General features: G+C 31.6%; 4 protein-coding genes and 1 long non-coding RNA gene across 14 annotated transcripts; 3 read left to right on the forward strand and 2 right to left on the reverse strand.

Annotated features, from left to right (window-relative positions):
• The first annotated feature begins 969 nt into the window (after positions 1 to 969).
• Positions 970 to 3,991, forward strand: LOC105158224 (uncharacterized). Its single transcript, XM_011074895.3, has 3 exons — positions 970 to 1,264; positions 2,385 to 2,495; positions 3,404 to 3,991. Exons 1-3 carry the CDS (start codon positions 1,148 to 1,150, stop codon positions 3,611 to 3,613), a joined length of 438 nt encoding a protein of 145 aa, XP_011073197.1. The 5' UTR covers positions 970 to 1,147; the 3' UTR covers positions 3,614 to 3,991.
• An 894-nt stretch (positions 3,992 to 4,885) lies between these two features.
• Positions 4,886 to 10,465, reverse strand: LOC105158225 (N-acetylglucosaminylphosphatidylinositol de-N-acetylase family protein). 9 transcript variants are annotated; one of them, XM_088878668.1, is made up of 11 exons: positions 10,275 to 10,463; positions 9,706 to 9,810; positions 9,415 to 9,609; positions 9,156 to 9,216; positions 7,113 to 7,183; positions 6,330 to 6,535; positions 6,180 to 6,260; positions 5,924 to 5,991; positions 5,542 to 5,590; positions 5,252 to 5,412; positions 4,886 to 5,152 (listed from the first exon to the last, which is right to left on the reverse strand). In XM_088878668.1, exons 3-11 carry the CDS (start codon positions 9,521 to 9,523, stop codon positions 5,086 to 5,088), a joined length of 873 nt encoding a protein of 290 aa, XP_088734794.1. In that variant the 5' UTR covers positions 9,524 to 9,609; positions 9,706 to 9,810; positions 10,275 to 10,463; the 3' UTR covers positions 4,886 to 5,085. The 9 variants fall into 9 exon arrangements, with proteins under 9 accessions (XP_088734794.1, XP_088734793.1, XP_011073198.1 ...); XM_088878667.1 differs by having other exon boundaries at positions 9,706 to 9,819; XM_011074896.3 differs by lacking the exon at positions 9,706 to 9,810 and having other exon boundaries at positions 6,349 to 6,393; positions 6,471 to 6,535; positions 9,415 to 9,638; positions 10,275 to 10,462.
• Positions 10,466 to 14,342: 3,877 nt separating this feature from the next.
• Positions 14,343 to 16,053, forward strand: LOC105158226 (small ribosomal subunit protein uS8). Of its 2 annotated transcripts, none has more exons than XM_020692299.2 (4): positions 14,343 to 14,451; positions 15,163 to 15,308; positions 15,398 to 15,558; positions 15,737 to 16,053. In XM_020692299.2, the coding sequence occupies exons 2-4, from the start codon at positions 15,176 to 15,178 to the stop codon at positions 15,833 to 15,835; spliced, it is 393 nt and encodes a 130-aa protein (XP_020547958.1). In that variant the 5' UTR covers positions 14,343 to 14,451; positions 15,163 to 15,175; the 3' UTR covers positions 15,836 to 16,053. The 2 variants fall into 2 exon arrangements, with proteins under 2 accessions (XP_020547958.1, XP_011073203.1); XM_011074901.3 differs by having other exon boundaries at positions 14,353 to 14,451; positions 15,160 to 15,308.
• Positions 16,054 to 20,087: 4,034 nt separating this feature from the next.
• On the forward strand, positions 20,088 to 21,794 carry LOC105158228 (uncharacterized). The gene is made up of 2 exons (XM_011074902.3): positions 20,088 to 20,640; positions 20,984 to 21,794. Exons 1-2 carry the CDS (start codon positions 20,475 to 20,477, stop codon positions 21,607 to 21,609), a joined length of 792 nt encoding a protein of 263 aa, XP_011073204.1. The 5' UTR covers positions 20,088 to 20,474; the 3' UTR covers positions 21,610 to 21,794.
• On the reverse strand, positions 20,714 to 21,485 carry LOC148788783 (uncharacterized). The gene is made up of 2 exons (XR_016064400.1): positions 21,351 to 21,485; positions 20,714 to 21,286 (listed from the first exon to the last, which is right to left on the reverse strand). It is a non-coding gene; the product is annotated as an uncharacterized LOC148788783 (long non-coding RNA).
• Positions 21,795 to 27,677: the final 5,883 nt, after the last annotated feature.

Raw genomic sequence — 27,677 nt, forward strand, 5'->3', positions numbered from 1 at the left:
ATGAATGGGTTAAATAGCACATACAAAAAAGTACTTAGGTTCGTCTACCTCGCACAAAAATAAAAATAAAATGAAATAAGTCTTTCATCTACATTTTATAACTTGAGTTTCTATTTTTTTTTTGTTTTCCAAATCTTATAACCTAATCTCAAATTTTGTGAATGAACCATATGGTATATACTTTTTTCTCATTATAATCAATGAGAAGAACAGAAGAGGTTAAATATTCAATCATATATTTTCATTTGTGCAATATTATATTCGGATTGATGGACTTAAAATTATGAATTTGAAATCCCTAGCCATAAATTATTTGAATATGTTCGGGCGATTATAAATTCAAAGAATTTCAAATTTCTTTACCTCTAAATTTGAACTATATTTCATTGAATATTGATAGATTTCAAATTCTTTTCATACAGAGCTATTTGAAATCTTTTTTACAAATTTTTCTCGCAAATTTGAATCCATCAATACCTAAGATTGCATTTGGATTGATAGATGTGGATTTGATATAAAAATTTAGAGAAAATATTTCAAATGGCTCTATATGAAAAGAATTTGAAATCCGTCGAATATTCAACAAATTAGAATCAAAAGATTTGAAATTCTTTAAATTTATAATTATCCAAATAGATTTAAAAAAATTATTATCAAGAATTTGAAATTCATAATTTCAAAAATTTCAATCTAAATACAATCGAAGTGTATTTCATTTAAAGTAATATGAATATTATTTAATAAATCTATTTAAAATCATTTACAACATATATATATATATATATATATCATGAAACATTTTAGTTGTCTTTATTGGGAGAGGTAAAAAGGAGAAAATACTAGTGAATATGGGGGTAAAATATATTTAAGTTAGTGTTCGGGGCCAAAATGTAAAGATAGTAAAATTTTGGGGAGAGAAGTGCTATTTACCCTTAAATTTTGCTTCAATAAACCCCTAAAACCATCTGAAAATATTATTTCATGGAAATCTAAAATTGGCTTTTGCAGAAACTTTGCTAAATTGATGAAAGAAATAAAGATCTCAGTGTGAGAGATGCGAAAACCCATTGCAGTTTATTCCTCACAGGATTGATTTGTTCGTAGTAGCTTTTTTGAATTTGAAGAAAAATAGGAGAGAATTGTAGAGATGGATAAGCTATTGGAATTTGGCAGAAGAGCGATGTTCTATGTTAGGGTTCTTTCTGGGTATGAAGAGCGCAGAATCCGATCTTACAGATTGCAGCTCCAGCAACGGCTCCAGCAGGTTTCTTTTTTCATCGTCAAATTTTCTTCTTTACTGGTTTTTTGGCTTAGTGTCTTTCTTTTTATTGAATTAAGAAGGACGAAAAGTTGTGCGTGCAGGCAAAGTTCATGGAATTTGTTTTAGCTGTGTTCATGAATATGTAGTATCTAATGAATTGTGCTTTAATTTTCTCTTTCCGAAGAGAAAGTAGAATTCATAATTAAACTATAGGGTAACATTATGTTTTTTATTGTATTTTGGTTGATGAAAAGTGATGTAAGTAAGATTGTTCTCATTTAGTTAATTTGCTGCATATCAATATGTGATAACATCTCTATAGAGAATGTTACTGAGCTCAGGCTTTGTTTGTGGTCTTTATGATTTGGGTTTTTGGTCTCGGTACATTTTGGTTTAATCTATTAGGAATAGATGTCCAGAAAATGGGGTTTTTGTGGATTAAGAGAAGAATGATTTTCATCCCAAGATATTTTGTGTTTACTTCTACCATTTCCGGTGGTTAAAGGATCCATTTTTTCAAAATTTTATATATCAAAGTGGGTGCAGTTGTAATAAAATTTATGCATTCAGATTCATCGAAGAAGATGCGTGCAGTAATTCTACTTGCCCCTCTGGCCATTTTTCTTATTGAATTTTGACTTGGGGTTTTTCTGAACTATTATGCTATTTTCCATCTGGATTAGGTTCTGATGCCTAGAACTTCATTATTTTCTTACTCTTTGGAAATATTTGCCAGTTAATTTCTAGGTTGTAACACCTATATTACCTTACAACTAATGAGATAAATGAAATGATAATAAATATGTTGCCCTCTTTTAGTCTTTGGAGAAGATATGTTTTGCAAGTTTTTAAGCACAATAATGACCTTGGTCTTAAGCTTTTAGTTCTCAAATTGAAGCAACATACACTTACAAGTTCTTCCAGGAAACTAAGTGTTGTATATGAGAAAATGCCATGATCAAATATGTTAAATGTCAAACTAAACAAACTAGAAACATACAAGCTTGTAGCTTTCAGTTACGAAATCTTATGTACATGTATCTGGTTGTATGTATTTATGCATTTAAGACTCCCACAATCCTTCTTCTGCATGCTTACTTTCTTATTCCATCTGTTTGTCAAGGCACAAGAGAGGAAAGCTGCTCTGAAGAAGGTTCCTGAACAAATAATTTTATCAGAGGTCCGACGGATGGTTGAGGATATGCAATCTTTGAATAAGAAGTTAGAAGAAACAGTGAGTTCTTCTCTGCTCTTAGTTTCATTACATGGCTCTTAGTTATGCCAACTGGCCCCATAGGATGACATTGGCTAATGACCGGATTTTGACAGTGAAGTTCTTCAATGTAAGAATATTGTGAAACTCTTTAGTTCCTTGTTTCTTCAAAACAGTAGATGTAGATCTGAGTTTTGAACATTTGAATCCTTGGAATCTGGATTATATAACTTGGTCATAAGGGATCTTCACTTTTGGGGAATGGATATTTAACTTGTGACTGGTGAAATTATTTTGGCAAATATGAGGATGCTGTAGAGACATTCTTGTTCTCTTGCCAATGAAAGCGTAATGGATAAACTTGAATATTCTCATTTTTCTGTGGATCTGTATGTCATAGTACTCAGTTTGCTTGTTGGGTCATTATCTGTTATCTCAGTTCAAGACACAGATCGGATGTTGTATTCGTAGCCACTGGTAAAGCACAGCAGGACACTTCCAATGCATAAACTATGGCCTCCTTCTCTCTGTGATAGTCCCATGCCCTGATGTCCCTATGACAACATGCACATCCAAGTGCTCTTCTTTACCTCTGAATATTCTTACCTTCTTTCCACTATCTGCTCTGGTGGTTAGCCTTGCGGCCAGATGAGATTAATTTATAATGACTGCTCCTATCCAGAAAAAAGTAAAAAGGAAAAAGTTATAGAATGTCTGCTTGAGCTGTACTTTCAGCAAAAGCATTAAGAGTGGTAATTACGAAACTTAAAATCAAGTAAAGTTATTCATGTAGTTTTTCTAGATATTTGTTGCTCTCTCTCTCTCTCTCTCTATATATATATATATATATATATATATGTATCTTCTATAGCAGCTTTTTTCTTGCTCAATTGTCAGCTTTGGTTGAACAATTTGATGATTCTCCACAGGAGGCAGCCATTGAGGAGTATTTCAAACCAATTGACAAGGAAGCAGAGTACATAATGAAAATGCAGCTCGAAGGAGAGGAGAAGACGATGAGGGAGATGATGAAAGCCATGCAAACACAAGCTTTACTCGAGAAAGATTTACAAAATTCTAAGACAGACCAACAAATCCAAGAATCAACAACAGCAGATAAGCATGCCCAAGTTGGATAAACTCCTTTGTGCTTCCTGAAGATACTTGGCAAGGAATTATGTAAAATTTTTATGCTTATTAGCCCATTTCTTTGGTTGCATATTGGACCTGGTATTACATGTCAACAACCAGGTCCGCTGTTGCACTAACTTCGTTTTTAAGCGTCCTTGGGGATGTTTGATGTGATAACAATATCACCTCAAATGCAGTTGAGTAGCAAGCTGGATTTTGAGTCTGTAGATGTCATTTTAGCGCAGAAAAAGTCTACGTTGTACGCCATTAATAAAAGCTTGTGTTATGCACATAGTGTTTTGCCAGTTTCTCATATAATTGATGACTAGCATAGCACAATAATGGAATTCTTGGAATTATTTATGTAATTTTAGTTTTCTCCTGAATTCTTGTGGAGCTGAGAATTGTAGAATTCATGGCACCATGTTTTGTGTTACTTTTTATCCATGGCCTACCATTTAGTTTTTGGGCGCTCATGATCAGAATGGTTGATTGTCACAGCATCTCATCACATTCATCAATCTGTAAATATTGAAGTTAGATTGTGGGAAATAGACCATTTTACATAAAAGATCAATAAAATATATCATGTACATACATAGACCAATTAGATTGTGCAATAAAAGATAATATTTTATTTAAAAATGTGAAATTACGTTCTCCTCCAAAAAAGTTCAAAATTACACTTGCACCCTCTCTAAAAATTCATTCTTTATTCTTAATTCTTAATCGTTAAGGTTTGAACGGAAAATACTGCCATTAACAAAAAAATTACATAAATTTCTAATTTTATTCCCCATTTAACATTTTCATGTAATGTAATAATTTTATAATTATAAGAAAAAATTATAATACTCCATACATATCTATCGCATTTAATAATATATACATAAAAATATTAAATAAGAGATAAAAATAAAAATTTATATAAATTTTTTACTACTAACATTTTTTGTCTAAATCCTAACAAAAGAATGTCAGGTGTAAAGGAAGAATTTTCAGAGAGGATATAAGTGTAATTTCTAAACTTTTTTTTGCAGAAAGGTGTACTTTTATATTTTTAGAGGGGATCTAAGTGTAATTGATTATTTTTTTCTTACTCTTGAAGCACTAAAATTCGAAAATAACGTTTCCGATTAAATTGTAATGAGCAATATAATCCATTCTTGTTTTATGAAGCAGATAATTTCACTTACGTTCCACTATAATTTGAAATCATTTTTCCAATTGACCTGTCAAAAAACGCGAATGAAAGAGAGAACAAATAACTTCCAGGGGAATAGACCGGAAAATCAAAGGGTTGATTGCTATAAGTATCACCTTCATGATCTGATTTCGCACCCAATTCATCAAATATCAATCACATAGTTCAGACCAAAGCAACTCTAAAAGTACTATTTATTATCTCTAACTCTATATAGCAACCACCTCGATTCAATGGTCACCAAGTAATTGGAGTTCCAACCATGCAGACAGCTACTTAAGCAATTTTCTTGAGTGTGTTAACGTATGTATAGCTTGAAAATGCCACGAAAAGTTTCCGATACCTGCAAGAGAAGTAGAAACCACTAGTGAAAATTAGTGATGATGTATACCAAATATGATTTCTTAGAAGTAGTTAGTGTCAAAGAACTAAGCAGACAGACCAAACCCATTGGCTAGAATGCTGAGCCATTGCATCGTAACTTCTGCGGGGATATAAGTTGAGCAAGCAATGAGATTGTCCAGTTTTCAGGCATCTGCCTAATAAGATGGATAACCAAATATCAACTGGCCCAATGTACTTGCGCACTATGTTAGTGCTTACCTGAAAATGATGAATTAATTACCATGAATGTAGTGAAATGTGAAGCTAGTCACAAGATCGAGGGAGGTTTAGGTACTGTCCTAAGAACTGGTAGACGGACATACAGATCAAAAGTGAGAAGGGACTTACAAGCTCCCATGCCTCAAAATGTCTTCCTGAAGTATCATGCACTAGCTTTCTAAGTTGTATACAAAAAAGAGAAAAAGGAACTGATCAGTTTCAAGTTCTATGCTCCATGTCATCAGACATCATTGGAGCTAATTTCAGAGCGAATTAATTGATCGAATACAACTGCAGATCAGGCGTTTCAATACGCTCCTTTTAATATAAAGAGGAGCAAAGTGATGTATCTGTCTCACTGTCAGAGATCCGAAGGCTAACAAGTTGCTCAAGAAATTATCAGCATTTCCTTATTAGTCTCCTACCTAAACATATGAAATAGTTTGTAATATAGAGACTTCTTTCAAACAACCTATGCCGACAAAGCAGGTATGAATTCGACTCAACTTACCTTACTCCTTGATGTACGTCACAGTGATTACAATGTCCAGAGATACCATACTCATCAAAGGTAATGATCTAGAAAAATAAAACATAAGAGTTATAAGCGGAAGGCAGAATAATCTGCAGTGGGCAGATGGATGCACACAGTAAGGTGAATACCATCAACTCGGGTCGTTAAGCAGCAAGTCAAAAACCAGAAATTTTGAACATGAGTGCCCATTGAACAAGAACTTACAGAAATTATTGACAATTTAAAATCCTACCAAGTCAATAGAATGGGCGCTCATTTCCTTATCGATAATGCTTGACAATAGATTCCAGTCCCACACTTTGCCAAAACCATCCTGATGACAAGAGCCAGATTATATTAAGATCGCCACACATAAGCAATGCAAATAGCATGTGTAACTTACGAGACCATTCAGAAAGAACCTGCAAATCCTGATGGTCCAGAATATATACTTGCCAGGTTGGAATCTGCATAAGGTAAAACCAATCACCAGCAAGTGTGTGAGGCACAGAAAAATATTCACTGTACACCAATAAAACAGAACCTTGAGAACAGCAGAGGCCAGGTAGAGCTCTTCTTTTCTAATACTTCCCATGCCATCTGCATTGCCTACACTTGCAACAAGTATCTTATCTTGTACTCTGAGAATATTGACAAAACCTAAGAGATACTCTTCTTAAAATTAATTATCATCTTCAGAGCCAAATCTTGTTCCTAATCAATGTAACAACTACATTTGTGTCGTAAAGAAGGTTAAAACAGCAGGCTGATAAAGTTGATGATTTGATTTTTATGAATTCACGATTTTCCTTCAAAATGAGCAAACATGCCCACCAGTCCTTAGCAAACTTTCAAAGGCACTTTCTTGCACCTTTTTTCCCCTCGAAAGAAACTTTCTGAGAACTCGTAAAATAATTCAAGTTTATAAGTAGGAGGCAAAATCATTTAAATATGGAACAAAGGAATTAACAAAAAAAACAAAGCACTTCATCACAATATTTTAGTCTTGTTAATTCAACTTATCCCTAATTCATTGGAACACAGACAAAGAAACCCGCATCCATTTTGTAAAGATTTAGAAATGGTGAAGGGTCCATTACAGGCATATACCAAAATTTCTGTACAGTATTACAGTTACTAATCACCGGGGGGGGGGGGGGATATCCTGTGACATGAACAGCATTACCAGTTGACATGCACAGTATGTGCACATTATGACCCTCTGAAACCAGGTAATTGATAACCGGAGCAAAGAACCTGCAGACACAGTAAAATATATATACACAAAATCTCAAATGTTGAATATTGCCATTAACTGGATCACATGAAACACAAGTTAAGAGATGTTCTTTAGAAATGATAATGATAGCCTACTTTATTATAATGCTTTAAATATGTATAGTAGTTTGTTTATGTTACACAAAATCATGGAACATTGGGTCCTACCGAAAGGTCACTACATTTTGTGTTATATAGATAGAATTCATGAAGTTGTTTATTTAACTTCCAAAAAGAGTACAATTCTGGAATAAGGCCAACCAATGAAGTTCAGGAAGCCTTAGGTCTCCTGCATCAAGAATTAAGTGAAACCACATAATTTACTAGAAGAATCAAAAAGAGAGTATCAAGGTTGTGCTTGTCATCCATGAAATGTGAGATTTTTCCAAAACATATTTCAAACAGATTTTACTACTTTAACAAATCATATCATATCAGTTATAATCAGTACATTTTATTGTGAGCCAACAATTAATTTTTATACTTTATCCCACATCCAAACACACATTCAAGATTAATCCCCATCTCATCCAAACTCATCATATCTCATTTTTCTCTAATTGAGATGAAAGGCCATATAGTCACAACCTAAAGTTCTCATGATTGTCTGATGCAGTCAAACCCTCTAATAGAACTGAAAGCAAGAATCCTAGAAGTGCCAATTCTCTTCTCATTGCTTTCTTGAATTTCACTTATGATCCCTTTGGAGTAGACCTGAATAGATATCATTCAAGGCTCAAAATCTGAATTTATCCAGCCCATCAATACTGAAAGCTTCCGTAATCGTTCAATATTCTCTCATATACGTTTGGACAACCCAAGATATTGTTCGTCCAGTAAAATCTATAAATTCCCTGAACATTAAAACTTAAATCTGTTCTTCACAAAATCTTTTGCGATTGAGAGAAAACTGATTGGCTCCATTCTTCTGCTCTTCACATGAAACTGTGAAGAAGTTCTATAATCTCACAGCTTATTAAACACAGATGTGTAACCTCATAAATTGAGGACAAAATTGTGATGTAATAATTTTGGTGACATAAAAGGCGCAACATGTGAAATCATCAACTTAGGGGGTTGATAACTGACTAAGCTAGTTCGAACACAAATGTGGAAGCTCAAAAAAGAGACTATAGCTTGTTTATGCACCAGATTCAAAGAGAAGGTCAGAAGTCACCACAAAAAATTACAGCTTTAGCAAATATTTGCTCCTGAATACTTCTTATCACTCTTCAACTGCTGAATATCAATCTATAAATACCGGAGAAAACTGCACAATATTTACTATGGTACTCACTATTTAGAACCTAATTGTTACTATGAGTCTCATCAAGACAATGCAATTCTGCGAAAATAAAGGATTGGGAGTAAGCTAGTCTTGAAAGAGAGGAAGTTGTTTTACATAACCTTCGCTGAAGATTGTGCTGCAGGTGGCTATCAAACTAAACAAGCATGATGGCCAAAAGTAGCCTATGCTTTTGTTCTGAACTCAACAGCACAAGTAAAAGAATAGCCACAGCACTATTGACTCCTTGCTTATGTCGTTTTCAAAGCTTTCTCATAAATAACACCCCTCTTTAAGCAGTGAAAATAGGTATTGAAAATTTCTCCCATCAGCTTGTCAAAGTTTAGCCTCATTTCCTCGTAATTGGCCTTCAAAATATGCTTCCAATAGAAAATTACCAAATATAATCCCTCTTGCAGTGCATTAAAATGGCATTCAACCAGCAACAAGTAAGAGTCACGGGTTTTTGCAAGACAATGGACTGGGATCAATTTTTTATTGAAAATTTTCATTAATCAAAGGAATAAAGACAGCAGATAACCACCAGAAACACAGAAGGATGTATGAGAAAGAAAAAACAAAAATGCTCAATGTGGTTAATGTATAAATTCACTGACCCATAATAGTTTCTCGAAATCAAATAACACTACAGGAATTCAACCTTACATAGACTCATCATCAGGATGCGCAATAACTAGCAAGACATTTCTCCTTCTGGTACTCCCGCCTGGCATCAGAGAAACAAACAATAGTGACTTAAAACGTTACCACCGAATACATTTATAAACATGCAACTAGGGAACACTCAGCTTCTCAAGGAGAGAAAATTAAACAACCATCATGAAACGTAGCCATAATGATGTAGCATATCACATTGTCATGCATGCTCATATGTGTGTATATAAGGCATACAAACCACAAATACCTTCTTTTAAGAATGTAGATTTGGAGGCAGAGGAAGATCCCTGGAGAATTTTGCAAAGAGAAGCAACCCAAAGCACAACCACTGATAAGATTAACGCTACCCACGCCATGTCAAACTCTTGATCCAAATACCAGACAAAAGATCGTGCAGTCTATTACTGTGACATTTCATCAGACATCCTCACGTCAAGATCCACTGCCCAACAACACCATAACATACAGAGCCTGAATAAACCAAAACAGCATTTCAAAGAAAATTAAACAATACATATACATAAACTAGCAGTCTTACGACCACATCATCGAACCAAAAGAAATTTTTGGACGGACATGTGGGTCGTCCACTGTATGCCCCATAGCAATTCTTGCCGGAATAACCAAATGGAAGAGAATGCTCCTGCATTAGCTGAGTGTAGAGGTGTAAGCGAGCCGAGCTCGAGCTCGAATTTTTTTTTTTTTGGCTCGCTCTCGACGGGCTCGAGCTCATAACGCGCGGCTTAAACAGATCATGTATCCAACAATTTCAGTAGAAAGCAACAAACTAAAATATAATAAAAAAACAGGATGACCACCTAATCAATGAGAAGACAGTCGTCCCCTTTACACTATCTTATGCTCAAATTCATGGGCCAACACAAATGGGCAAAATCAGAATACACAACATAATCTCTTACATAAATCGGCAAAATAATCTTGGCAAATAAAGTATTTTCAATAAGTGCAACCCCTAACTTCATACACAGCAGCAAATGTCGCCCATACACCACAGCAAACGGCGCCCATTCACAACACTGACAACAACAAACGGTGCCCATACACAAGCCGACGGTGAGACAAAGAATATGAGAAGAAATGGCAAACCTGTTCGTGCTCTTGCTTGGCCGAGTGCCGACAACAGCAATCGTCTTCCTCGTCGCTGCTGGTAGATGGATTGGAGCTTGCAGTAGTTGGTTTGGGGCTAGGGTTTTAAGATTTAGATTTGGGGAGAAAGAAATTGTTGAGTGTCGTGAGAATTGAGGAATGGGAAGAGGGAGAAAGAAATTTTTGGTGCGAGATTTGAAATTTATGCTTTGTATATTTTTTAATAAAATTATATTATTATAAATAAATAATATGAAATATTATTATATACATTATAGAAAATATTTAATATATAGAATAATATTTTAATTTATTATTATAAATATAAATTACTAATTAGTTTAGTAGTAATGTAATCAATAAAAATATAGGAAATATATATACATCAATTTATCAAAATACTTGCATATAATTTTATATAATTATTAATATTAATAAAAGAAATAAACATAAGTTAATTTTTTTAAAGTTGTTGATCTTATTATATACAAAATAAATAAATAAATAAGAGACGTATTTCTTAAAGTAAAATACAAAATAGTGATTGATCTCATTATATATATCAAAATAACAATAAAAATAATTAAAATAGTTCAGCAATTATTAGGACTTGTCAATTTAAAAAAGTATAAGAGATAATAAAATATAACATAATTATTTATATATGTCATATTAAATAATTATTTTAAAAAATATTAAAATTTACTAAATTATTGATTAAGCTTGTTTTTTGTATAAAGATTAAATGTAGTATAAATAAAAGTATCATAGTTTACTATTATCTAAAATAAAATATATGATAATGATTAATAATTAAAATATATGATCAATTTTGAAAATAAAATTAATAAAATATTGAATATGGAATTAAACATATAATTTTATTTTTAAAAAAAAAAAAAGCTCGAGAGCCGGCCTCGCGAGCTTATGAATAAATAATATTGAGCTCGAGCTTGTCCTCTAGCTCAAGTCGAACTCAAAATCGAGTCGGCTCGCGAGCTCTTGACTCGTCTGCCACCCCTAGTTGAATGGGTGTTGGCATATGTTACCAAAAAAAAATCGACACACATAGTTTTATAAATCATAACTATGCGTAGAATTTTCTTAATCATTTGAAACTTTCATGAAGTAAATTGACTAATTATGTTGAATTTTTTAAAATATTTTATAAATATCGTAAAGCAAAAGATTAAATGTATTAAATTTTTGGGACTGAAAATGTAAATTTGTCAGTTGTTTTACGTTGATATATACAAGTTCTTTTTTTTTTCACTAAAATCAATACAATTTGATTCCTATCCGCAATTGAAAACCGCCCATAAAAACTTATTTGAATTCGGTTCATATGAAATTTGTATATTTTTATCATAATTACAAATATTTCTCAATTATTTGAATTATTAAAAATAATTCTTTTGAACTACGACCTAATAGATATCTTCTATATTGGACTATCACGAAAGAGTAATTGTTGGACTATTGTTTTTTCTTCATTCCCTAGCTTGAGATTTCTTCTTCCCTCTTTTTTCTTCGTCGCCTTAGCTTGAGATTTCATTTATTGCAACGCCTATGCTCCACCAACGATGTGTTCGAAGGCCTGTTGCTCGGCTTCACCAGCAAAAAAAAATAAAAAATATTGCGGCCCGTCCCTCAAAACCAAACTCTCACTCAGGGAAGAAAGGGGACAGTTATTTTGTTAGAGGGGACAATGATGAGATGGGTGTGATAGCTGCACAGTTGGAGATATGATGGAGAAGAAACGACTGGAAATAAGAGAGAGAATTGCGAACAACGATATAATCTGTTTTTAACAATGTAAAACAGTTTATAACAATCTAAAAAAAAGCCAAATATTAAATCAATTTCGAAGATGGACGGAAAATGAATCCAAACATATTACTAATTTCACAAATAGTAAATTGATGTTGACCAATTTGTCATTATTCTAGAAATTCTTTCTTTCTGGGTCTTTTCCAATATTTATCAATATTTTAATTATTGATAGTAAAGAACCCAACAACGCAATTACTAGCGTATGTAATGTCTAATGTTTTTATGTAAAAAAAAAAAATTCATATAGTCACCAAGAATCTAATCCTAATTCTAATGACAATTTAGTTTATCCTAATTCAGAAAGTGTTTGGCTAAGTTTTTTTAAAATATATTATAAGATGTTAGATTTTATTTTAAAAATAAACTCTTAAAATATTTGGATAAAATAATATGTTAAAACTTATAAGATACGAAAACATCTTATAAGATATTAGGCCGTTTGGCATAATAAGATCTTTTATTCATAAAATGACCAAAATGAGCATGATACTATTAGAATCAAATAAATTATTATTTCTTGATATATTTTGCTTTAATAATTTTTAAAACGCTTTTATAAATAGTTACATTAGATTGATAATATTTTTACAATAAAAAAATAACGAATTATTACCTAAATTTTTGAATAAAAATAAAATATATGTACGTTCATACTAGTCGAATATTAATAAAATAGTCTTTTGTAATAATCTGTTTACTTATTTTTTTTAGCCCATTACGCCTTGGGTTGGCCCAGAATAAACCCACAAATTTGTGTGATTGTAATAAAGGCTTCAAGTTGGTGATTATACAATCACTTCGGCAGCCCATTTTCTCATTTTTTTTGTTCTTCCACTTTTGCCATCCATTTTAAGGTTTGCAATGTCCCAATTGCCCTTCTTTTCCAGTTATATTACATCCTGCCTTGACACAAGTTGGCTTTACATTTACCTACTTCACCTTCCCCAAAATTTTCTGTAGCAAAGGTAGGTGAACATGGCCTTGGTCTCCATGTTTCTTGGTCCTTCCCCACCATGTTTTTTTCCTAGCTCAATTTTTCTACAATAACAGCTTAATCTTATTTTTATGTCCCTCGTTAATATTCGTCGTCGACCGTCCATTTTTACAGTATTATTTGATTTTTTTTTTTTATTTATTGTGCAGGCGAAGATAAATTCCTCAATAATGTGCAATTGTGAAATAGTATTTTGTATGGGACGTGCATTTTGCCTGGGACTTGCATATCGGGTGGTAGGTGGTCGGATGAAGGCCAACGATGACATACAATAAAAAAATGTAATTTGATGAAAGAAATTTTAAATCAAAATATAAATATCAAACTTATAGTGAATGACATTTGGAGTTGAAGAACTGGTGTTTCTGGAGAATTTCCCAAATTGTTCTATTTGGGGTTAAAAAGGTAATTGGCATTATGATCTATGTGTTGATTTTATGTGATTAGATCTTGATTTTTCCTGACAACAAATTAAAGTGTCAGACATCAGCCAATAGATATGACATAGGCTCAATCGTCCTTAACGAGTGTATCATGTGTTACTCCTACCTTTTTATTTTCGTAATCCCAAAAATAAAATAAAATAAATCATATGCTTGATAAAGTGCTTAGAACTAAGAATGGGGGTAGCTAATAATTTTAAATGTTATTAATTTTATACTAATCTTAATATCAACTTATAGATATTGTAGTTGAATAAAAATTTTAAATTAATCAATATATTATCAGTACAGAAGGTATTAAAATGAATATATTATGCATATTATTAATAGTTAAGGTATTTTTGTCTATTTTTATTTAATTTAAAACATATATTTATGAAAAGAATATTAAAATTTTGTTAAATTTAAAATAAAGTTACTGTTTGTGAAAATTATGTTAACATTTTCTCAAAATTAATAAATTTTAAACAACTAATAAAGTAAAAAAAATTCTAAAAATTACAATTTCTTGGAGCAATTCTTTTTAGAAGTTTTATAATAAAATTTAAAAAGAACGTTAAAAGTAAATTGTAAAAAAAAATTAAAAATTAATTTACCAAAAAACTGAAACTTGTTACAAGATTTAAGAAAATTTAATAATTTCTGAAAATCTTTTAAAAATGCAGGAAAAGAAAAAAAGATTTTGAACACTTATAATATTACAATTATTGAAATTGCATGAAAAAAAATTAGCTCAGTAAATAACATATTCCGAGGGGGGTAATTATGTAATTTACATTAAAAGAAGAAAACCCCCGACTATAAAGTCCAAACCCTAGCACTCTGTTTCTGCAGCTCCCTCGCCTCCTCGATTTCGTGTGCGCTGAAGTAAAATTCACACAGGAGGGCCGGCCGCCGAGGTTTTCAGGTAACTTCTTCGACTTGATTGTGTAGTGCGATTTTTTGTTTTTATTCGCGTGTAAATCTGAGTTTTCCTATTCTTTTTCGCGATTATGTTGGTGTTTCGAAAATTTCGGCTATGTTTCCATCTTCAGTCACTCGTGCGGCGCTGAAGATGATGTGTTGAGACAATGTGAATGGATGCTACTCTAATGGTGTATTTGAGACCCATAAAAATTGACGCATGAATATTGTCTGTGTGTTCTAGGATAAATGGTGGTTTTTTGTATTTGTCTATGTGAAGGTTCTTTTCGTCCTTCGTTTCCTATTTATCTTCACCTTGGGATTCTTAGTTCAGGTCCGTTTCTTCTGGAAATCGTTAAATGGAAAAAGTTGTATTGATTGGACATTTTTGGAAGATGATCTGTTGGTATGTTATGTTGTATCCGCTGATGATGGTGACGTTTTTTGTATGTTGCTGCACCTGTTTCATGTGGGAATATGACTTTGTGGAATGTTTCATCAGGGTTATCGAATTGTTCCTATTATTCTTGTGATAATGCTTTAAATATGTTGCAGTACCGGGAATGAATTATGCGTTGTGTTTTGCTTAACGAACTTGCCTGTCTTGGTGGACTGTATATAAGATTTTATGGCCCTTTGCTTTGTGTAATTGGGATGAGAGTGTAGAAAGTAGATCATTAGCTGTTTTTAAAGCTTCTTATGATTTTTTCAGCAGCTTGGTTTGAAAGATGGTAAGAGTCAGCGTCTTGAATGATGCTCTAAAGAGCATGTATAATGCTGAAAAGAGGGGAAAGCGGCAGGTCATGATAAGGCCTTCGTCAAAAGTGATTATCAAGTTTCTTCTGGTCATGCAGAAGCATGGTTTGCTCCATTTTATGTATAACACCTGTTTTTTTCTTTAATTTCTTACGCATTTGCATGACTTGTTTTCTTTTGGATCGGCTTTACAGGATACATTGGAGAATTTGAGTATGTTGATGACCACAGAGCTGGAAAAATTGTGGTTGAATTGAATGGAAGACTAAACAAATGTGGTGTCATCAGCCCACGGTTTGATATTGGTGTCAAGGAAATTGAGCCTTGGACTGCAAGACTGCTCCCATCGAGACAGGTAAAGGAAAACATTAAACTTTGATTTTCTTTGTTAGAACATGCCCAACTTAGTTTGCTAAGCTGGAGTAGTCAATAGCTTAATCATCGTCTTAAATTGATAAAAGTTTCTGAACTACATCGATCAATTTTGGAGTAGCCTTCTATCTTTTTAATAGTATTTGTCTCTTTGATTGCAGTTTGGTTATATTGTGCTGACAACATCTGCTGGAATCATGGATCATGAAGAAGCACGTAGGAAAAATGTTGGGGGTAAAGTACTTGGGTTCTTTTACTAGGCGTAGTATGAGAATTTTCTGTCGAAGTTGCATTTGACAAACTTTACGCCTTCTTTTGAGTTTTTGTGATGTAGTGCAACATTTGAGTTATTAGTGTTAGAATATGTCAATCCCTTTTTCCTTTCAGATACAAATTACATGATTTATGTGATGATGAACAAGTTCCTGGTTTTGACAGGGAGAGCAAGCCATTTTATATGAAGCAATTTGTTTTGTCATTTCCTTTACTATTGATTACAGTTGCCTTTAAATTGTATTGGCATAACTTTTCATTTGGGGAAGGCTGCAAAGCCACATGCATGTTGTTAAGTAATGAGCTTGGTTGTTTGCTACTCTTCATTTCTGCAGAAGTACCTTAAATGATAAATTTCTCTTTTACTTTTTTGTTGACACTGTCAGATTCTGCATGTTCATGTCCTTCTCTCTAAATCCACAGAATTTACTCCCATCATAGTCAGAAATTTGATATTGCCTGTGATTGGCCTTAATGAGGATGCGGTCACTACAATGCAATAACTTTTTAATCTTGGAACACAATGTTCCTTTCTGTTTTTTGGATGCTTTTTCTCTGTTTTCTTGCAATAATCTCATGAGATATTCCCTTATCTACTCATATAATGGGCCTGCAAACATAATTTTTTCAAACCCATTTTGCCCATTTTCATAATTTTCCCCTATGTTATTTGATCGAGGATTTGTCTTCTCACTCCTCTGCATGGTTCCACAGTTTAATGAATTGATGCTCATGCTTCATTCTATATTCTTGATCTCTTGACGCATGACATCTAAAGTCTATTCATGATGTCTGTTCTCCATCTCTTGACATTTCTTTTATGGTCACATTTGAGCCAAGTTTTTACATTTCATTTTTTTCTTAGATGTACTAGACGAAGATAATACCTACTAATGATGTGTTATCTCTTTCCCTCCAAAGGCAACATTACGTGACAGGGCTAGTGTGGTTATTTTAACCTCTTGTTGCCACTAAAACCTAATTTTTTACTATATTAACGAGGTATTGCTCCCCTAAATGTGTTATTCCTCATCGAAGTTTTAGTAAGTCACAAGATTAAAATGTTTTATAATTATATGATCAAAAATATAATTTTGAATTGAATGTAATAAATACATTTTACTTTTAATAAAAAGTATATAATAATATAATCAATCCATATATATATATCTATATATGTAGTAATTATTATGATTCTTTAATGAAATATGTTTAGTGAAAAATATTTAAAAATCGATATATTTGCACAATCATCCAAAAAAGCACACAAGCATAGCCATCTTTTCTTTGGAGAAGGTCCATATAGTGTTCTGTTGCACATACACTTATTTCTAGCACATTTATTTATATATATATATATATATATTTTCTTTATCTTTATGAAACACTCAAAAGAATGAATCCAAATACCTTGATATACTTTACCTTGGTTACTATGTGTAATTAGAAGAAGTACAATTTTTTATTACACTTAATTAGTACAGTTAAAAAAAATTATGACCAGTATAAATTGATCATCGCTTTGCAATAGTTATTAGTTATTATTTTTACAAGTGAGTTCAAGATATAGTCATAGCTAAAATTATAGAAAATTATTTGTTTATAACTAAAAAGTAAGAATCATGACAAGTAGTGATTCATTGAGATAAAATTATTAATATTACTTGATGATAATGAATAGTATTAATTTATTATATTTTATAAGTCATGATAATTTATAGTATTACGAAAAAATCATTTTTTTTGGCAACTGCCAATTTGCACCAACTCAAGGACTGGGCCAAATTGCCATGCACTACAAAAGAGAAATTATTTAGAACGATTTTTTGGAACGAATTTTAAAGAATTTGGAACGGCTTTACAAAATTTGTCCAATTTAAAAATACAAGTATAATTAAATTTTCACTGGCACAAAAATAGACAAAAGACAGAATAGATTCAAAATGTACTTTGTGGCGGCATATTCTGGAAACGGATTGTTGGGGTCATCAGTTGTGACGACAATTAATAATTAACTGGTGTGTGTCCGCATACTTAAATGAATGTGTATAATTAAATAAAATTTTTAAAAAGAACCTATTTTTAAAATATATTTCAATTCATGAAAACAAAAGTTTAAACAAAAAAATAATTATAAGAAGTTAAAGTTAGTGGACTGATTTATAAAATAGCTAACTTATAAACTTTTCAAAATTTATATTAATTGATAAATTATTATTATTTTTATTAATATAATGTACTGATTTATATATTTTACTCTTATCCATAATATATTTTAAAATATAAAATATTATTTATTATATGTACGTAGGAATGACATACCACAACTGTTAGTATTTAGATAAGTGCTTATTGTTGAAAACAAGGTAAAAAGATAATATTTTTTGCCTTACAATTTTTATTTTTGAGTTACTTAAATTATATGTTGATTTAAACCAAAAGCTATTAGCAGCTCTTTACCAACTTCTATAGTTTATATATATTGATATAATTATAAATATTAAGTTATTTTTTCAAATACTTTAATTTTAACTTTTTCATTTTTAATATTTTTTGTTCAAATAGTCAAAATTTTAATGTTGTTCAACTTAAGCCATATTATAAACATTAAAATAAAATTTTTGATACTACGTTCAGCTTGAGTTTCTTGGACCCACAAATCTTGAAAAAGAAATTTACGAAAAATACGTAAACACTTAAATGTTAAGTCCGTAAACAATGATAGAAATAATTATTAAGTTAAAATGAAAGCGTAATGTAGGATAATATTTTAGTGCCTAAAATATTTGTGCAATAGCGTACATTGCGTTTGAGTATTAAAAAAGTATTGCTATTTACCAAGGGGAGAGAGCCCCTTTTATAACCCTCCCTGCTGGTCAGAAGAGTCCAATTCCCTTGGGAAAGTGATTGTTAGGAGATACACTCCAACTATTGAGGGAAATTTCCAGCTTGGATCCTTGACCGTTGAAGATTTATTCTTTAAGCTAATAGGACTCATTCTGAGGATAAAGCTTTTCGAATTTCTAGAGTGCGATTGATATAGATAAAACGTTATTCCTAAATTCTTGAGTATCCGTAGGGAGATTGTCATTCCTTTGAGTTGTCCACATGAGGTTAAGCCACATGTGAGCGGGACCTTAGGTTTCCTTGATCTTTTAATGGCTCCTCGTAAGGGTTTAGGGGCTGAAGTTTTTTTCGTCTAGGGCTGCATATAGTCTTGAAGCCTTTAATTTTGGACTTTTTTCATATTGGGTTTTTTTTCGGATTTTGTATACATTCGGTCACAACAAATCAATCATATCAGTACAATTTAAATATTAACCAATTTACTTAAACTATACGTACAGTACACTCTCATGGAATTAAATTAATTCCATAGATTGAATTCAATTTGAATTTTAACAAAATAATATTAAATAAAAATTAAAACATAAAACCATGTAATAATGTTTTTATTTGGAATTTTTATTTTAAAATTGGGTTGCATCGACTGTTCCACTTAATTAATATATATACACTTTAGGTGTACAAACTTTACCTAATTAAATGGGATAATTCTACTTATATTTTTTGATATATTGTCTATTTATACAAATTATTTTTGTATTTTAAAAAATTATACATACATACAACAAAAACATCAACAATATTTATACAAAATATTCTTAGTTTTTGAAAAATTATAGATAACTCTATAAAACGTCAATATGATCATTACACAAATAATTATTATTTTTGATTGTCAGGAGTATTTTCTATAATTACAAAAAAATACATATAATTTATATAAATAGACCATAGATCAAGGATGTTAATATCATTTTTTCTAAATAAATTCAATTAAACTTTCTATTTTGAATCTGGTATTTTTAGAAAAAAATACAAGTTTAGTCCTGTAATTTATGGGGAGTGGTATTTTTGATCTTGCATGAATTGGTTTCGCAATATAGTCCAATAACTTTAAAAATTTGGCAATTTTCATCATTTTTTGGTCAATTTGGTCGGAATATTGTATGTGACTTGCACATGACCCAATTAAATTGCAATTTTAGTTCTGTAATTTAGGGGGCGTTGGCATTTTTAGTCCTATAACTTAAGAGAGTTGATATTTTTGATCTTGCATGAATTTATTTACAGGATCAAAATTACAAGTATATTGCAATTTCCAGCCAGTTGTCAAAATTATAAAGTTATAGGACTAATCGCGAAAATCAATTTATACAGGTTTAAAAATGTCATTCATCTTAAATTACAGGACTAAAATTATAATTTTTTTTATTTTTTAATTCAATTAATACATTTACAAGTCACGTGTATTATTCAAATGCTTGTTAGAAAACCCTAAAAAAAGATTGTCCTTTTTTCTCATTGTATATATAGCTCTTCCCTTATCAACTCTTTTTTTTCTTCCTGGACACGCTCTCTCAGTTCTTCCCACAGCTTGACTATCACTGAAGATAAGGGTTTTCTTTTCTGCGATAGAATCAAGAGCGAACAACGGTGGATCCGAGACATGGGAAGAGGCCCTTTTCATCCAATGAATCGGAGGAGAAAGAGGATCATGTTGATCGCACGGAGGAGCAGCCGCTGTTCTTCCCTATTTACTCAGCTAGATCCCAGCAAGACATGTCAGCCATGGTCGCCGTCCTCTCTCAAGTCCTCGGCCGCAACGAAGAGAACCCCCCGCCGCCGTCGGAGTATTCCCTGCATGGCAGTTCGGTAGCCCAGCTGCCTCACCATCAGTCTTCCAGCGCACCCGTGAACAACCAACCCCAACAAGTTCAAGAACAAGGTGCGTGTACGTATGTGAACTTATATAATTATATAGAGATAATTAATGTATGTGTTTGTTTTTAGGAGAAAAATAATGATAATAGTGTACGTGTTATTAATTAAAATGAAATGATTCAAGAACCCTAATTGGAGAACTTATAACCCTCAGAGGGATGCGAGAATTCTTAGGTTTGTAAGCTCTAAAGGTCCGATAATTACGTTTCTTGAAGTGTTTCGACTTTCAATATAAGACATGTCTTTTTAGGGTTTTCATTTCTTACTAAGAACCAAATCATTACGAGCTTCTGCCAATCAATCTCGTCAGCACGTACTAACTTGGTTTGAATGTGCAACACTCAAAGGGAATGCAAACGCAAGGAGAAGACACTACAGAGGGGTCCGCCAGCGGCCGTGGGGCAAATGGGCAGCGGAGATACGGGACCCAAAGAAGGCAGCAAGAGTGTGGCTAGGAACCTTCGACTCGGCAGAAGCTGCAGCCCTCGCGTACGATGAGGCGGCCTTAAGATTCAAAGGCAACAAGGCCAAACTCAACTTTCCCGAAAGGGTTCAGGGAAGATCAGAGCTCGGATACCTCACAACTCGACAAGATTTACGTGTCGTCTCCGACTGTAGGGCTAACACTACAACTCAGGTTCCAGCTCCTCCTGCCCAAGACAACAATTACCTCAATCTTCATCACTATGCAGAACTCATGCGTGGAGGACATACCGGTAATATTTTGAGGTATGGGAATTCACCCAGTATTAGTACTGGAGGATCGACTTATGTTTCTCATCAGGGCTCGACGTCTTCTGATTCGGTGCCTACGATGTTGTCTTCTTCATTACTAGCTTCTCATCATCATCATCATCAGCAGCAGCAGCAAGATTTTCTGGGGTATCAGTATCAGTCGAGTTTTGGGAGTTCTTCGTCGGGTTCTGTCGAAAACTGGGGAGAATTCGACAGTGGTAATAACACAAGAAGGTAATTACGTGCGTAGATTTCATGTATTGAAGCTTGTGTTAATTATTATTACGTTGATGTAAGGTTTTCGAATATATGGCTCGTGAATGTAGCCAAGATGTTGGTGCCTTGTTTCTTTTTTTCTTTGAGTCCTTTAAGGTCATGATATATATAAATACACACACGGATAATTACACATTCCTGCTATGAGATTTAGTGTAATTATACATAAATTCATGTGGTTTGAAAAATGACATTTAGTACTATTGAAGTTTGCTTTTGTTAACAAATAAATCCCTTCACCAGTCAATATTTATCTAAATTGCTGATATTAACAAAAATATCAAAAAAAATTTTATGATCAAATTACAATCATACGGTTTAACCATTAACACATATGAGGACGTATATCTTCATTCGTAATAAGGGTAGCTTAATCTGAAAAAGATTGTTTGATGTGCAAAAAGTCAGTAATCAGTCAATCGAATGTAAATAATAATGTTTATTCACTTTTTTTTGTTAATATCAGCAAATTTAGTGAATTTTTACTAATGGAAAAACTTATTTATTAGACAGAAGCAAAAAACTTCAAGAGTGCTATATGTAATTTTTCAAATCACAGAAAATTTATGTGTAATCACACCAAATCTCAGAAGAGGAGATTGTAATTATCATACACATATATGGATTACGCTGTATTAATCATATGAAAGTTAATTATTAAAATATTTGAATTTTATTTGTCATTTTTATAGATAATTAGCAACACCATTATATTCCATTCCAATCGATCCTCGATTTCAAATTAATATTTTGATTTATATTTTTCTTTTAAATATACATCGCCTAAAGATAAATAGCGATTCACTAATATATAAACAATTAAAATAGTAACTTTTAGTTATATCGTACTTAAAATTTATATATACAAAGTGGAATAAAATTTTAGTAATTATATTATATATACGTTTTGGATGGAGCTCACATTAATTAAAGCCGCTTATATAATATTAAGGATTAATGCTAGCTTAATTAGAGCATAACATCGTGTTTATGTACAATAATTCATTATATAATTAATTGCACACGTAGTAATAATTAATTAATCGATCCCACATAATTATAAGAGATGACTTTGATAAGTAGATTTCTTGTTGCTATGTATAGCAAGGGGCCAAAAGGTTTAATACATACATACACATATATATATTGGAGGCTTTATCTATTAATTAATATAGCCTCAATTTATTTAAAGATTAGCTGCCCTATATATATGTGACTGCATTAGGACCTACCTATATATATATATATATATTGTAATTTTACTCTAGTAAATATATGAGTTGGTAATTTTGGTTCTCTCAAAATAAATTTTGATAATTCAATTCTGTAATTAAAAAAGTAGATGATTTTGAGGATAATTCTGACCAAAAATTCATAAATTAGCCATGTGGGTATAATTGACCTCTATGCACGACTCGTTGATATATATAAATGCATTGATCAATCACGTTAATCAATTCGTACCATAAAATTTTGGATTAATTAATTACAACTACAACCGAAGGTATATATATCACCTTTTACATTTGTTTTCGAAGCTCAAAATGTAAAAGAAATAATGGTTTTGAAAATACGTACGGATCCGCCCACTTTTTATTGCTTGCATTTCTTATTTATTCATTAATATATGGACGTTACGTGTATAAATTTTTTCCTCGAATAATATAAATAATTTAGTATTATAGTACACTTTATATATATATATATATCTATATTAATTAAAATAAAAAATCAACAAGATTTGAAATAAAAAATTCATTTGATCTTCGAGAATATAGTATGCATTAATGTAATAGTTGTTTAAGTATTAAACTGGAAAGTTATTAACAGGACAACACCTAATTAATTACAATAATACATATTAATGGACGGTTAATTCATCCCTCAACGTTTGTTGTTAATATTAATTCATTTCTTTTTTGGTTGGGATATATATATAGATATATATGTATATATATGTCGTAAAGTACGTATTGAGGACCATTTTGTGCCGCTCTACAGTATAAATGTACTTATGAACCTATCTACTGTAGCTACCTGCGTACTTCTATTCTAATTATAACTACAAATCAAAGGCTTGTTGAAGTCGAAAATATATATATATATATATAATGAGGGTGTTTAAGTAAATTCATATAAAGAAAATTTATAATATGTTAATAATAAAAATTGTATAATTTATGCAGGCAGTTCAGTTGAGGGAATTTTATGAGTCTAAACTTTTTATATATATATATATATATATATATTTGTAATTAAATAACTTATAAGATCCTAATTTCAAATGCTTATAGGGCTCCTTCTTTGAAAATTTTACTATTTTTGCCCTTAATTTATGGAACTAAAAAAAACGTTTTCCCCACACACTATATAACTAGATCTTAACAATGTTTTCTGAAACATATATAATTAAGTTGACTAAACTACCCTTCAAACGTGGCAACGTGTGTCGATTAAACAAAGTACCTACTATTTAAGAATGTCTTTAATAAATAAATATTTTCAAGGTAATATGTTTCTCTAACACGAAGCAAAGTATATATATGTATAATTATTCATTTTCTTGTAAAAGAGAAAGAATTATGAAAGGATGAGAGAGAGAGAACTTGCCTGGAAAGCTAAGTAGAGATACTGTGGTCTGTCTTTCGGCAGTTCCAAAGTTTGAAAAAAGAAGAAAGGTAAAATTAAGGAGCTAAAAAAGTCCAAAAGGATCATCATACTTATCATCATATCCATATCACTGATGATGAATTGAAGAAAGAAACACATACATACATATATATATAGATCATGCGCGCGTGCGTGTGTGTGTGTGTGTGTGTGTAAGAACAAAAACGTTAACAGGATTTTCAATGGCTGCTTTAGTTTCTTACTTTTGTCTGGATTTTAAGTATTTAAACAGGAGAATGGGAATGTCCCAAATGTGAAAATCAAGAAAAAACCAACGACAATATGGTCGTCGAATTCGGCCGCCCGCTCATCAAACCCATTTGCAGTTACAGACACAACACGTTTTCTTGTCATATTGCAGCAGTTGTAGAAGTAGTAGTTTCGTCTAGTTTATGATTATTACCATCAATGTTTCAAAGAGTTGGGATTCTTTTGCATTCTTCAGCTTGCATTCTTCAGCTTGTTCAGTGTTTGACTTGACTACGTCAACTCTATATTATCATATCAAATTATACCCTATTTACATCAGGTTTAATACTTTTCATCCTTTGCTTTATAGAATTTCAAAATTAAAAAAATTTCGACACATTTAGTCCCATAAATCTCGTAAAACAAAGGATTAAATATGTCGAGTTTTCTCTATTTTGAGATTATTTTAAAAATTCTATAAAGTAGAGGGCTAAATTTATTATATTTTTTTTAAAAAACTATTTAAAATATATGATAAATAAAATAACTAAAAGTGCTGAACCTGCTCCTATCATATAGTACTGAAAATATAGTGTATATATATGTGTGTGTGTGCGCGCGCGCGTGCGCTGTGCATGTATCAAGTGGAACAAATTTCACAAAACAAACACGTTGGGACAAACAAAAGACTAGTTAGATATGATGTTGTTATGATAAAAATTGAAACTGAAAATTTACAAGAGAGTTGTGTTATAAAAATTCTCAGTCCAGATTAGATAATCAACTGAATTACAAAATTTCTTTTGTTTGCCTGTGAAAAAATAATTGTCCCGTATTCAAGTATACTGCAATGCACCGAAGAATACCTCGAATAATACTCAGTCGCGACTAAAAATTGAAGAACAAATTTCAAACTTTTGGAGAAAAATCGAGTAGAAAGAGAGGATTTTTATAACAATGTTAAGGCGAGGGACGAGGTTTGACCCTCAACCACTCATGTGACGAGATATTGTCTGTTTTGACTTCAGTCCCATGAGGAGTTGTACGATTTCGTCCTACTAAGGCACATCGCTAAGGTAAGAGGCTTTAGAGCTTATAACCCGCTCAAACTGCTCGTATGCAATCAACGTGAGATGTTTGCATATATCATCAGCCCCTCATACAAGGGGCTTGGGATGGGATCTTCCACAGATATTATAATGTTGGATTAATTAAATGAAAAGAGAGAAGAATTGGAGAAAAAGGGTTGTGGAGTACGTGCATGAATTTGAGGCATTATGGCCACGCTCGCTTTTGCTTTAATTTTGAGCAAGAAACTAAATTATATTTAATAATGGACATTTACTTGCTTTTTGGGTTAGAGGCGTGCGCACGTCTTTTGGAAATTAAAACCAAATGTGAATCTAATTAATTCATTGATTAAAGTGGGAAAGAGCTTTAATCCTACTACTATATATTAAGGAATACTTAATCTACAAATTTCAAACATGTTACAATATTTTGACGGGGTTCTAAGATGAGGGTCTTCGAAAAGATAAAATTGTCTTCGACCTTGAAAATATGATTTTAGTCCTATAAATACAGGGATTGTCGTCATTTTTTTTTATTATTTTTTACTTTAATTTTGCAATTACGGATTATAATTAAAAAAATCACATTTAGTCTAAATATCATCGTAAAATACTGAATTTGTTGGATATTAGCATATATTTGACATATAACCCCTTTAATTTGAGAATATTTAATTTTTAGACAGTGTTGTTGAGATAGGATTTTTTTCCTGTCGACATTTGGACTAAATGGGTCACCCCTTATAGTCATAAGATCAAAATTGTATTTATTTATTTATTTTTAACGTTCATAATGCCATGCAAAAGTGGCCTAAAATTTAAAAAAAAAAAAATTCAAATGAACTAGGTCATGTACAATGCACGCGATAATTGTTGGCCAAGTTAGCAATTTCGGATGAGATATGGAATAAATGTGTCATTTTTTAAAATTACAATCCTCAATTATAATTTTCAAATCGAATATGATTGAAAGTGACAATAGTTAGTGGACCAAAATTGTATCCGCCCCCAAAATGCCCAAACAAGAAGGATCCATGCATTCTGCCGGATCGGATTGCAATAGACCCGATCAAACCTGGTGACCTAAAACCACAACCATCAAACGCTCAATACTTAAAAGGTTAAGATCACGACACACTGATCTGTACAAACACAAATATTTTACCCTATAACTAGCTATTTTTAGCCGATATATATCATTTTGATTGAGAAAATTTTTTAATTCGTTTCCTCGATCTCACAGCCGAATAACCTATGTAGCTGGGAACCTCCTTACGAACCTAATGTTGTTCGTTTTTTTAAGTTTCAAGCACTTCTGAATCGGACTATCTTGAGATCACCATGATCTCCCGACTTGGATCATATTTAATTAATTAGGATACTTATTACACTTTTTAAATAGTTTAATAACATAAATTGCTAATGGCTACGAAGTACATTTGCTTTGAAGCATCTCTAACATCATGGTCTAGAAATCATAAGAGTATGAATTTGAGAATAAAAATAATTATAAAAAATGGGGTAAAATACACTTTGCACCTTTCAACTATGTATAAAATGCATTTACACCCTTGAATTATAAAACGTAACAAAAATAGCTCCTCATAATATACATTAATTTTTTTATGAATGTCCTTAATTATTTACACCCCTAAAATATCTATATTGCAATCATTCTCCTAAATATAATTTGAATTATTATAAATTTTTTTATTCAAAATAAATACTACTCAAAATTTATATTTTTTTATATTGAGTATAAAATCTGTATAAACTCCACAAATTTACAATTCTTATAGTTTTCGCATAACTGGTAAAAAAATTATATAATTTTTGCCTGTGCTGTTATATTTATTGATTTTTTTTTAAACATAAAATTATCAACATTAAAAATTTAAAATATTACATGTAACATATATATACTGTAAAATATGAAAAGCTATAATATAATTAATATATAATGTTCTATATTTTTTTCAAGTGATACATTTTTATTATGTGGACATGTAATTAAATAAAAATTCATAAGTTATATAATATAATTTTTCTATAATATTATATGCATTATGCATTGACACATGTACTTTTAACACAATTTATT

This window comes from Sesamum indicum, linkage group LG3 (assembly GCF_026168435.1).
Source record: "Sesamum indicum cultivar Baizhima isolate 11 linkage group LG3, ASM2616843v1, whole genome shotgun sequence".
Classification (NCBI taxonomy): domain Eukaryota; kingdom Viridiplantae; phylum Streptophyta; class Magnoliopsida; order Lamiales; family Pedaliaceae; genus Sesamum; species Sesamum indicum.

Coding starts and splice junctions, on each gene's coding strand:
- LOC105158224 (XM_011074895.3), top strand. CDS start 1,148: ATGGATAAGCTATTGGAATTTGGCAGAAGAGCGATGTTCTATGTTAGG. Junction 1,265..2,384: donor TCCAGCAACGGCTCCAGCAG/GTTTCTTTTTTC, acceptor CTGTTTGTCAAG/GCACAAGAGAGGAAAGCTGC. Junction 2,496..3,403: donor ATAAGAAGTTAGAAGAAACA/GTGAGTTCTTCT, acceptor GATTCTCCACAG/GAGGCAGCCATTGAGGAGTA.
- LOC105158225 (XM_088878669.1), bottom strand. CDS start 9,523: ATGGCGTGGGTAGCGTTAATCTTATCAGTGGTTGTGCTTTGGGTTGCT. Junction 7,184..9,155: donor CATCCTGATGATGAGTCTAT/GTAAGGTTGAAT, acceptor CTGTGTCTGCAG/GTTCTTTGCTCCGGTTATCA. Junction 5,413..5,541: donor ATTTTGAGGCATGGGAGCTT/GTAAGTCCCTTC, acceptor CATCATTTTCAG/GTAAGCACTAACATAGTGCG.
- LOC105158226 (XM_020692299.2), top strand. CDS start 15,176: ATGGTAAGAGTCAGCGTCTTGAATGATGCTCTAAAGAGCATGTATAAT. Junction 15,309..15,397: donor TCTGGTCATGCAGAAGCATG/GTTTGCTCCATT, acceptor TCGGCTTTACAG/GATACATTGGAGAATTTGAG. Junction 15,559..15,736: donor GACTGCTCCCATCGAGACAG/GTAAAGGAAAAC, acceptor CTTTGATTGCAG/TTTGGTTATATTGTGCTGAC.
- LOC105158228 (XM_011074902.3), top strand. CDS start 20,475: ATGTCAGCCATGGTCGCCGTCCTCTCTCAAGTCCTCGGCCGCAACGAA. Junction 20,641..20,983: donor CCAACAAGTTCAAGAACAAG/GTGCGTGTACGT, acceptor CAACACTCAAAG/GGAATGCAAACGCAAGGAGA.